The sequence below is a fragment of the Ptychodera flava genome, chromosome 1, assembly GCF_041260155.1.
Source record: "Ptychodera flava strain L36383 chromosome 1, AS_Pfla_20210202, whole genome shotgun sequence".
Lineage (NCBI taxonomy): Eukaryota > Metazoa > Hemichordata > Enteropneusta > Ptychoderidae > Ptychodera > Ptychodera flava.
Window position 1 is genome coordinate 38,720,409 of NC_091928.1, and position 12,448 is coordinate 38,732,856.

The 12,448-nt window shown below is 36.2% G+C and overlaps 1 protein-coding gene across 1 annotated transcript in view; it reads left to right on the forward strand.

Moving 5' to 3' along the window:
- The first annotated feature begins 3,756 nt into the window (after positions 1-3,756).
- The window catches only part of LOC139136803 (uncharacterized), a 30,546-nt gene continuing 21,854 nt past the window's right edge, over positions 3,757-12,448 (forward strand). The window contains exons 1-3 of the mRNA XM_070704647.1: positions 3,757-3,864; positions 9,574-9,869; positions 10,208-10,285. Of these exons, the coding sequence (XP_070560748.1) occupies positions 9,640-9,869; positions 10,208-10,285 (308 nt within the window). The 5' untranslated portion in view covers positions 3,757-3,864; positions 9,574-9,639. The remainder of the gene's footprint in view (positions 3,865-9,573; positions 9,870-10,207; positions 10,286-12,448) is intronic.

Here is a 12,448-nt window from a genome sequence, read left to right on the forward strand (position 1 = left end):
ATTCGTATGAAGCAGAGTTCATACAATCACTTCAGAAATCTGGGTGTAAAAGGATTGCCAAGCGATTTAACAACACCCACAGATATATTGATGATCTCATCAGTTTAAACAATCCTGGTATATCAAATTATCTACACCACATCTACCCAGATGATTTAGAAATAAAAGAAAGAACTAAAAGTGTGGACTCGGCTTCATACCTAGACGTTTTGTTTGAAATTAGACAAAATACACTATATACTAAGCTGTATGACAAAAGAGACGATTTCAATTTTGAAATCATAAACTTTCCCTTTTTGTCGAGCAATATACCATAATCTCCAGCTTACGGTGTGTATATTTCACAACTCAGATACAGTAGAGCATACAATTCATATGAAGACTTTCGAGTTAGACAAAGCCTATTAGCTCAAAAGTTAGTGAGGCAAGGATTCTCAGAAAGTAGTTTAGTGGAATCACTTAAGAAGTTCTACGGTAGATACGGAGATGTTGTATCAAAATATGACCTGTGTGTTACTCAAATGATGAGTGACAGCATACCAAATTTTGACTCACAAAAGTAATTTGGTGAATTCACAAAATAACAATGGATTTGTCGCTTTGGGTCAATCTGACGGGTGCGGCTAGCTGGTAGGGTACGATTACCCATTCCGAACACCTGGTACCACAACTATTTTGTGGTTCAAGATGACCCCATTGCCTTTGTCATTTTCAATATGTTCCTTGGACCTGGTAAATTTCTTAGTTACCTTGAATGATAATGATTATTGGACCTGATTTGATGTCTATATTTGGTGTTAAGATTGTTTACACTCATATATTTTACTCTGCGCATATTGCATCAGATGTCAGCATTTTTCTCCCTTCTTTTCTCCGTTTGGTATAATTGCATTTTGTGTACAAGCACTTCAAACTTGAATTTTGATATTTTATAGATTAAAATGGCACGTTGTTGTTTTCCCGTCGTATCATTTTCGTGCTGGAGAGAATTTAGAGAGCACGATAGGAGACCAGTGTATACTAGGAAGTAAACTATCGTTAGCACAATACTCTTATCATCATGTCATGTTGTTATATGTTTTGCACGAACTTAGTAAGTAAAATTTCTTAAGCGTCGTCTATGTTAGTGGCATTGACATTATTTTATGTATGCGTCATTCAAACTTTTATTTTTCAGTGGTAGTGATACTGCAGATAAAGAATTTGATAGTTAATGTCCTTGCTGGTTTGAAATAACCAACATCTATCTGATTCAAAATACTGTATTTGCTATTTATCTATTAAATGGGGACTGTGAACCATACAAAAAAAAAACAATAAAAAAATTCATGCGTTTCCAAATAACCAATCAAAGGGAAATCAAAAATCAACATTGTAATAACGCACTCATCTTTTGACTCAGAGATGATTCAAAATACGTTAACACAAACGCCACATGGATACGATCTTTGGAGATATATTCACGAAGTCAAGGACGACGACCTCCATGTTAAACGAGCTTCTTTACATATAAAAACAAAATATAAATACCTTGATTAAAAATTATCATTTTCTTAATTTTCTCAAAGGAATAGTATTTCGAAATATGTAATAGTTTAACAATCCTGATATGACAGCTGCAGCTACTGTTAAGGTGGAGCTGCACGTTGCCAACACAGTTTTTTTTCAAATATTTCCTATCAAGGATGACAAGGAAACCCCCGCATACTATACATTTTCAAAAGCACCGATTCTAAAGTTTAGTATGGTTGCAGTAGTTTACTCGAAGGATGAATTTGGTGTATATTAGGGGTAAAAACCTCAATTTTGGTATAAATGATAAAAATGAATTTAAGTCCAAAACTTCACGCTGTTACCTAAAATGTAATATTTCACTTGAAAGAGGAGTATATGTAGAAAAAACAACTATTTTTTTTTGCATTATCTATCCTCATTCAAAAATGCCAAGGGTTGAAAGGCTGGCACTCAAAAACAATGATTAAAATCATGGTTAGCAAAATTTAAATGCCTCTCATTCAAAATTAAGAATTTATTGCCAAGCAAAATAGTCATTTTGTTATACAGCATTTAAGGTACATAATGTGAAACTTTCAGAAAATTTGGCCCAACCAGAGTGAAGTTAAATTCTTTGGAAATTTTGAAATTGGGAGGAAAAAGAAGCCTGGAAATCGGGTGATTTGCATATATTTGCATAAATAACACTTCTTTATCGCGCAACTTACGACTGCCTGACAAGCTAAAAGGTGAACCAAATAAATATTTTAATCTTGGGTTAACAAATTCATTAAAATGGAATATTTGAAAAAAAAGTGATTTTTGAGCAAATACACTGCAGCGCCCCCTTAAGTAATTGATGAAATTCGAGTACGTCACGCTTACACGCTTAGCAAATAGGGCATAAAGTTCGCACATCGACCGTGTTTAAAAACCGATCTGTTGACCATCGCAAATCATGCGAGTTTACAAGAAAAAAAGTTGTCGGAAGTTGTAGTCAGGGAAATTATGTGTTCGTCTGAACACCAACTGGCAGCGGTAAATTACGGACGTACTAAGTCGCCCCACATTTTTCTGGTTTTCATCGCTTCGAACACATGGACCAGGCTTAAACTGTTCTTATTTAAATCTCCTCCACATAATAAAGGAGCAAACCTAGAAGTTGAACGAACGAGGACTGAACAGACAGACTGAAAGATGTGTTGGCAACATGGGAGACCAGAAAGTTTATATGACTTACATTGTGGAAGGCTGGTTCGATTACGTTTTCGGTAATGAACTATGGCCGTACTGACTTTGGTGGGAGTGATCGCACTAAACATTTTATCAACGACGCCATGTGAGTTTTATGCACATATCTTGGGAGATCGAGAGGTCACTCCTCCCAATATGCCAAATACGATGATGTCATCTTATGAATAATAGATCAGTAAATACAAACGTCATCTCATCAATAATTTATAGCAATGCAGATAGTGTAAGAAAGCCAAGTCTGTGATTCCGGGAGAAACTCTCCTGTATAATATAACGTTCACCCAACTCATTGCGTTCACCAACTCACGCATTTCACATGAAAACAGAACACAAATCATCACGTTTAACTCACTCAAACATTTACAAATCACAGACCTGAACCAAGTCTACATCCGATGTACTGGCCCGTATCTAATTGTTTGCTTACTGATAGCAAAGCATATTATCATGCTGATCACGTACGCACGCCCACTACCAGAAGCCCCGACATTGCCAATACTCCGAACGCCTACAACCCATTCATAGTCGAAGATTTGGGGAAATTCCGTTTCAACACCGCTATATGAGCTTACAGTTAGAATGCGCCAAGGGCACAGATGTTCACGCTCTCAAACGCCTACGCTACTCTTCTGGTCTGCCACTGGTGGGGACTCATTTTAGAAGCTTTTGGAGTAAAAAAAATTATCGTCGTGATTTGCGAGAGTCGAAAATTTTACTTTCCTTCGTTGAGTTAACACAGGGATAGCAGCCATTTTGAATTTCAGTTGTTGGTAGGCCTAAACTTTAGGTAATTGTACCAAACTTCGCATAGTGACCCCGGGTTTAAATTCATCATTTGGTGAAAGAAAGTTTACCAATTTCATTAAGCAAAATTAAACAAAATTTCACACTTTCACTTTCGAGACGCCGACATCTCTTTGTCTATGTCTGACGCAAAGTATTGACAAAGTTCCAAGTCACATGACTTACATTGGTATGTTGCTGTGTGCATAAAAAAATATACCACGGACGTGCTGCTCCTTCCTTGTGGAATTGCTTGGCTTTCTCGGCTTTCTCACCTTACAATACACCAGTACATCTTAGAGGTGTGAAGAGCCAGTGATTTACAGAGTCCAGGTATGTTTGAACTCTTATCCCAATGTGTGGCTTCAGTATACGTAGCCTGTAGTTCTCCCTCACTACACAGTAGATATGTACGTTTGCCGGGAGTTGACTAAAAACAGAAATATTCTGGTGTTTGTAACTGCGGAATACAATGACTCGTTGAGTACTCAGTTAAAGTTTTGTTTAGGTTGTAGCAGCTCTATTCAGTGTACACTGAACTAGGCAAAAATGAACAATAACCCCCATCGCAGGCGTGTATTCATGAGATTTGGATACAATGCGCGAAATATAGCACGAGCCGAGATGCGAGTGGCATGGAGCGAATTGTACCAACATCGAGTGTATACCCTAATGTTATTTCTTTTCGTATTTCTTTTTTTTTATGTTAATTTTGATCTTATTATGATTTCTATTGTAAGATTCAAATTATTTTAATTTCGATGAAATATTTTTCTGGGTTCATTTTTGACTGTCTACACGAAAATCGTATTGTTTTGATTGCATTTGTTCTGCCTTCTTTTTTATTTTTTATTTAATTTTAAAATTATATTTCAATTTAAATTTTTATTTCTATTTCATTGTCATTTTGAAATTTTTCTGACTTCCATTTTGATTATAACTTTCGAAACTAAATAATTTTCGTTTTGATATTAGTTTCACTTTCAAAATGAAAATTCATTGTCGTTTTGATTTAACTATGATTTTAACTTTCTTTTTCTTCTAGTACGGTCCTTCGATAGATAAACTTTTGACGTTTAATGTCCAACACTGAGCCATATTAATCATTATTAAGTCCCACTTTTGGCCCCAAACTTCTGGTCAGGTACATTATCAGGGTCATACGAACGTCAGACATTTTGAATGGAGCAAATTACCCATAGTTCAGCGCGGATTAATCGGCCTTTTATTTGAACTCGTGACCTTTGCTAAAAATTTAAAAATATTTATCAACTAACAATGTTAAACTTTCCCATGACTTGGGTTTGTTCAAAACGCAGAGCCTGACGTTGTACACCAGTATATGTAGGCTGTTTGATATATAGCGGATTTACATTTAGCGGTTGTGAGGTCACGGGTTCATGTGGAATGCTAGTAAGAACCGCGCTGATGCTGTACGTAAGAGCCTGATGATCGGGGTGATCAGAGAGTTTCGGACCGATATTGAGACTAAATCTGGTTTGTCCATTTTGAACTTGAGTGTTAAACGCAAGAGATATTTCAAAAAACTATTTTGACTTGCAAATCGAAAGCGAAATAAAAATGAAAGTCATTTTGAAAAGGGAGAACTGTAAATACATTCGTATTGAGAAAAGACGCGGTAGAAAATGACTCATTTAATGTAAACATTGGCAAGTTTTCGTCATTACCTGTGCATTTTTAGCGCCCTGGAGTTCTATACAAGGTGTATGGGTTATATTCCACCCGAATAGGTCACTTTTTTCTAGGACAAATCTCTTAAACATGGGTTGACTTTCCATCTTAAAAAAACTTAAGTATAGGTCGATAACAAAATAATTGTCCCATGCTATAGAAAAAACATTCACATGCAACAGATGGAAGGTGAAAAGTCCCCAAATGTGTCAAGGAAATGTCTAACAATGGGTAATGTTTTTGAATTAATGTTGTTAGATATTTTCGACTTGGGGCACGCCCTCGCCTACCCCCTATGGAAATATCAGGAGAACTCCTCCTGGTGTCTTCGCAACCCTTAGAGTCGGGAAATAGGGCGGTACTTTTTGAAAAAAATCAAAATGAAACCAGAACATAAAGTGAAAATCTGAGTCAGGATCAAAATGAAAATCAAAGCGAAAATAACTTTAATTTTGAAACTAAAAATCAAAATCAAAATCAGAATGAAGCTCAAAGTAAAAATACAATGTTTGGCATTCGAATAGCATCATGTCTGGTATTCGAATAGCACGTCACCTGTATAGTTCAGGACCTGTCCTGCGTCAGTGCAGACTTGCAAAAAAGAATTAGCAGAGAAAGAAAATAAACGTTGAAACAAAAATGACTTTCCTTTTGCAATGACACATAAAAATCCAACTAAGTAAAAGTGAAATTTAATGAAATGAAAGTGAAATTTAATTAGGAGTGAAAGTGAATTTCATTTTGATAACTGAGAATAAATTTATCACGAAAATCAAAATATAGAGGAAACAAGTCACTGTCAATGACATAGTCCCCACTTGTTCAAGGGTACTTTGATACTTTGAGAGGAGAGTCCTGTTGAAAAAGTGGGTCTTGATTAAAATCACCGTGATACAGATGGGGGTTGCAGACAACTTAACAAAGTGTAATGTCTTTGTTTGGAAGTTGTTTCTTTATCAGTTTCAGCAAAGGTTATGCATATATATGTATAATAAAGGTCAAAGGTCATCAAGGTCACATGACATTTTGAAAAAAAAAATTGTATCGCTAATTAATCCCTTTATGCCAAAATTCAGACCTCTAGCTCTATTGGCTTGCCCAGAATTAGATATGTGCATAATTAATGAGGTAAAGCGTGTGTTGTCAAAAGGTCTCCCATCCTACTAAATATAAAGGACGTAGCACCTGTGGTTACTTATTTATCAACATAAACGTATATTTTAGGTAAAAGGTTATCGAGGTCACATGATATTTTGTCAAAAAATTTCTATCCTATAGTTATCCCTATAGACCAAAAATAAGACATCCAGCTCTATGGCTTGATCAGAATTAGATATGTGCATAATTAATGAGGTACAATAATCGGCGTCATAAGGTGTCCCATCATATCAAATATGAAGGGTGTAGCACTTGTGGTTACTGAGTTATGGACAAATATGTATATTTGAGGTCAAAGGTCATTGAGGTCACGTGACAATTTGTCAAAATAATTGTATTGCTAAGTTATCCCTATATACCAAAATTCAGACCATTAGTTCTATTGGCTCGCTCAAAATTAGATATGCGCATAATTAATGAGGTACAATATGTGGCGTCATAAGGTATCCCATCCTACTAAATATAAAGGACGTATTACCTGTGGTTACTTATTTATCAACATAAACGTATATTTTAGGTAAAAGGTTATCGAGGTCACATGACATGTTGTCAAAAAAATTTCTATCCTATAGTTATCCCTATAAACCAAAAATCAGACCTCTAGCTCTATTGGCTTCCTCAAAATTAGATATGCACATAATTAATGAGGTACAATATGTGGCGTCATAAGGTGTCCAATCATACCAAATATGAAGGGTGTAGCACTTGTTGTAACTGAGTTACGGACAAATATGTATATTTGAGGTCAAAGGTCACCAAGGTCATGTGACATTTTGTCAAAAAAATTGTATTGCTAAGTTATCCCTATATATCACACATCAGACCTCTAGCTCTATTGGGTAGCTCAAAATTAGATATGCACATAATTAATGAGGTACAATATGTGGCGTCATAAGGTGTCCCATCATACCATATATGAAAGGTTTAGCACTTGTGGTTACTGAGTTATGGACAAATATGTATATTTGAGGTCAAAGGTGACCAAGGTCACGTGACATGTAGTCAAAAAAATTGAATTGCTAAGTTATCCCTATATACCAAAAATCAGACATCCAGCTCTATTGGCTTCCTCAAAATTAGATATGCACATAATTAATGAGGTACAATATGTGGCGTCATAAGGTGTCCCATCATACCATAAATGAAAGGTTTAGCACTTGTGGTTACTGAGTTATGGACAAATATGTATATTTAAGGTCAAAGGTCACCAAGGTCACATGACATTTTGTCAAAGTGTCTGAGATATCTGTGTGAACAGATGGACTCACGGACGGACATGACCCAATCTATAAGCCCCTGGACTTTATTTGTGGGGACTAAAAACTGTGTCACTGCATATTTTTTTCAATATGAATAGGATGAGAAACTAAATTTTTATTTTTCTTCGCCTTATACATGGGAGTCTATGGAGACTGCCTTATACATGGGAGTCTATGGAGACTGCCTTATACATGGGAGTCTATGGAGACTGCCTTATACATGGGAGTCTATGGAGACTGCCTTATACATGGGAGTCTATGGAGGTGTAAACTAAAAAGTCCTCTAACACGGCCAAATTTGATCGCATTGTGAAACAAATCGACGTGCATCTGTATGAGGTAGGGTACTATTCTTGTGCAAAGTTTGAAAGAAATTGACCATGGCATGTCAGAGATATCTGCGTGAACGGACGGACGGACGGACGCACGCACGCACGCACGCACGGACGGACGGACATGACCCAATCTATAAGTCCCCCCGGACTTCGTCAGTGGGGACTAATAAATCTAAAGTGAAAAATTAATAGTCCTTGAGAAAGCCTAATTATCCTAATTATCCAAAACCGACATATTAATGGCAAACATTTCAGACGATGAAAAAACGCAGTTGAGATACTGTGAGAGTTACTAATTATTAAATTACAGCTTAGTAAGGGAACGAGCACAATTAACAGCAGGGGACGGAAGAGAAAATGAGGAAACGAAATAAACGGGAGTGTAGGAGTTGCCGCTATACCGCTTTCAAAAATGAAGTCAAAATAAGAACGAATCATAGTGAAATCAAAACGACAATGAATCGAAACGAATATCAAAACGAAAATGATTTTAGTAAGAAAGTCAATATCAAAATGGAAATAAGAAATATTTCAAAATGACAAGGAAAAATAGTGACAATGTCACTGGTCGGTCCCATATAATTACTAAACATAAACAAGCTAAAGAATCTATAAATTATAGAGCCAACGACACTTCGCCAACAGTTGATTACATTTGGTAAGCCAGTGTGAGTGTACGTATGATATTTAATAATAGCTTTTATGGACCTTAAGATATTATATTCATAGTCAGATGCATTTGAACAAAATTTAGATACACCCTATGGACCCCACAAGATAACACATAGTTCTTTAAAATAAAAAAGAAGAAAGCGCTGAATTAATAGCAATATCGTAGAAAATCACTAATTCACTTCCTGGCGAAAGTATAACCTGTTATAGACTCTCTCACAGCCCCTCGTCCGCTACGCAGCTCTATCCTCAACCATATGGTGATGCGCCCTCAATGGTCTGTCTAGCAAACAAGGCTCACTGAGCCAGCCGGGTTATAGCGTTAACTATGTGTTATTGTTATTATGGGCCCTCTTTGCTAACTAAAAGTTTCTGACAAGTTATCATGACAGGGTTTGGGCTAGACTATAGCTGTTAGCTATTTCTCGACTCCCCATTTGGCCTCTACTTTGTTATTTTCTACCTCTCGATTTCATGTGTTATGTGACTGCCTTTTCAAATCGGGTAAATAAACCAAATTATTATAACTTTAGGTATTGCATGGTGATCTAGCAAGAAATTGAGAGTTTGATTTTGATGAGGTACGACGCTTGACTACAGTATAAATAAAAATGGTATACAACTATAGAACAGTGTATGCAAATTAAAAAAACACGTGTTCGTTCAGTGTTATAGAATTAATAAGACATGCTAGCACAGGCACGATCACAGGCTTGTGCTCATGATATTAATATTGATGTCATCCTCACCATACGCTTTGAAATCACCAATATTATCGTCAAGTGCCTTCGATGGGCAACAAATCCTGATCCTTGCTAACACGTTAAATTAAGCCTTTGATGGTTAATAATATACAAAGTGTACCATCTTCTGTCAGTCTCAAATTGTTTCTAATGCTTTTTACGTTATTATCACCTCCTACCTAGCTTGAAAGCAACATTTAAGTGGCACACCGTAACTGCAAAGAGTTGTTAGATATCCATTGCTGTGCCATGCAGGGACGGATCGACGCCCCTTCCTTGCTGCTGAACCCCTACGCCAACAGTGAAATTCCGGAACCCCTTAACAAAGAGGACTCGCGTTCACGTCCCAGTCTTCCCCATCTGGCGATTACCAGAGACTGCCTGGACTATGCAACTTTTCTTGTGGAGCAGGGATACGGATTTCGACCACATGAACAAGATATCTTGATGCAGAGAGTTCTAACTGCGCAAATTAAAGTGTAAGGGTTCTTGATATTCTTGAAATGTAGTTCTGGTAATTAAGAAGGCAATAAGAGGTCACACACGATCAGCTCTTTACATTTTATCAATATATGTTGAAATTCTTGGACAAAATGATGCTTGAAAATGACCTGATGATTTTGCAAAAACAATACGAAAAGGCAATATTTCATATTTTAGTGTTTCTAAATAACCCCTTCTACCATTCCGTGCTCACAAGACTTATTACTATCGACTAGTGAAGGACAAAAGTTATTCGTGATTTTACTTTGATAGGATTATGTTTTCAGAACGGTGAATTCATCTCTATTTTTCGCCCATTTCTCTCTGGAATTAGCAAGAAGAGAGTCGACGTTCTGAAGTTTCTGTTGGACAATGGAGCTGACTTGAATCACAGATATGCTGGTGGAAACACGTAAGATATGACACACAGCTTTAAACTGAAAGTTCTCAAAATTTTGCCTCGATGTAACAGGTAGAAAGATCTTTGAAGGATGTTTTAATTATCGAGTGAAAATTATAAAGTTTTGCTAAGCATCGGAAGGAAAAATGAATGATAATAAATAAATAAAAAAATTGCTTCTGTAAGTAAGTGGAAAGTTAAAAGTTTATGCTTTAAACAGGAAATAAAAGTTCGCAAGTTTTGCTTTGCAGTATATATCAAGGGAAAACAGATGTTCATAGAGTTGTTCATTAAATATCAAAAGGGCAACTTCTTTTACTTAGTCGTAAATAGTAAATAAGGTTTCCTTATTCATACCAGTAATAACAATGAAAATGGGCGTGATTGTTGAGTCAATGCTACCTGCAAAACAACCTTACAACTTTATCTTCTCGCACAAGAAGTGAAGTATGGAAAAATCCAAGCGTTGCGATCTCTCTTCTAATGCTGCCATCAAAAACTTAGCTCCCTAAATCGGAAGACTTATTTGAATGACAGACAACTTTCATTTTTCATTTGCAAGATTACCATTTAAACAGACTCATTTAGCAATATTTTGGAATTTTGTTCCTCGTGTCACACATGACCAATGCAAGTCATTTCTCTATGTAAGCTATGCAATTTTCTCTCCTGTGTCCACCTTCCCCTTACAGTTTTTTCCTAGAATTCATTTTCTTTTTGTAACTTCCTAACAATTATACCACTTTAAGAGTTCTTCCATTCACCGCTGTCAGTCTTAAGCCATCGCATGAACAATAGTTGCTTACAGTAAGCATGCCGTTAATGGTTTGCTGTGGCATGGAAATGTATTTGGCAATGCTGTATTTAAATAACAGTCACTTTTCACTGTAAACCTTTGGATATATCTGTGATTCATTTATCTTTTTCTGTCTCAACCACCCTAATTTATGAGCAGTGCATATTTCCGAAGAAATCTAGCATTAATTTTTTCAAATTTTAAAAAAGACCAGTGAGTGAATGGTCAAGAATATTTTCAAATAACCTGGCGTAACAGAGTACACATACATAGCCGCGTTACCAATTCAAGGCACCAATTTTATCACTATCGTCTTTGCACAGTGCATTCTGAATATCCTTCAAAATCTCGCCGCATTTGTTTGACATAGCCATATTGCTGGGCTTTTAAATGTCTGCATTTTGTTTCTGTCTCAAAACAGAAGAACCAATGTTGGGATCAATAATTCCATCCTATATCCTCATTGTCTCTTAAATTCTCATTTCTTGTTACCCATCTCACAGTGTTTCTAACCCACTTCAGATTAGAAAGTTTGGAATGGTCTAATTGTTTAAAATTTTTGCAGTTGGACCATTATTGATAAATGGGGATAGATCTGTGCAAAGGCATGGTTTTGTACTAGCCTTGCCATGAATAGTCCCTTGGTAATAATCGACATAAAAGAGTCATACATAAAAACTTTACTTTTGTTTTATATTGCCTGTCTTAGTCTGATCAAGGCACTAGAGAAAGTACAAAACCAGACTTTCCAAACCTAAACAATTTCTGGTAGGCTGTATTGCAGTCTATTTTCGCAGTAAAATAGTTGTAAACTTGGCATTTGTTTGAGATTGAAGGTCAGTCCCTCTAACTGTCGCATTAGTGTACGCCGACACAATCATGCTGTGCTCTTCACAAGGTGTTCCCAACTGTGCAAGTAGTGTCTAACAGTGGCTAGTGTTGAAGAGGGATTCCCCTCTTTTTTACACAGAAGTACCCCTTGTGAAATATTTTCAATACTGTACAAGCAGTAAAGATGACAGACTTTGATGAGACATCTAAATCTTAGCAACGTATTTTTCAGCATCTTTATGTACTGTGTATCTCTGGATGAAGAAATTCTTTTGAAGGTTGAATATTCAGCCTCCTGGTGGCCAGGAAGGGTGCTGAATTTTAAAAGATTTCCAGATTTAATGAATAGTTCAGTAAATAAGTAATGAAACAAATGAATGAAGAACTAAATAAACTGGCAATCATTTAGATAAATGATGAATAAACAATCAATAATTAATTAGTCAAGTCATTAATCACTAAAAACAGCAACAGTTCGTACAAAGCATTTCTTAGATCTTTTTATCTAATTCCATTCCGTGTATGTATTTGTGTTACTGAACGATGGA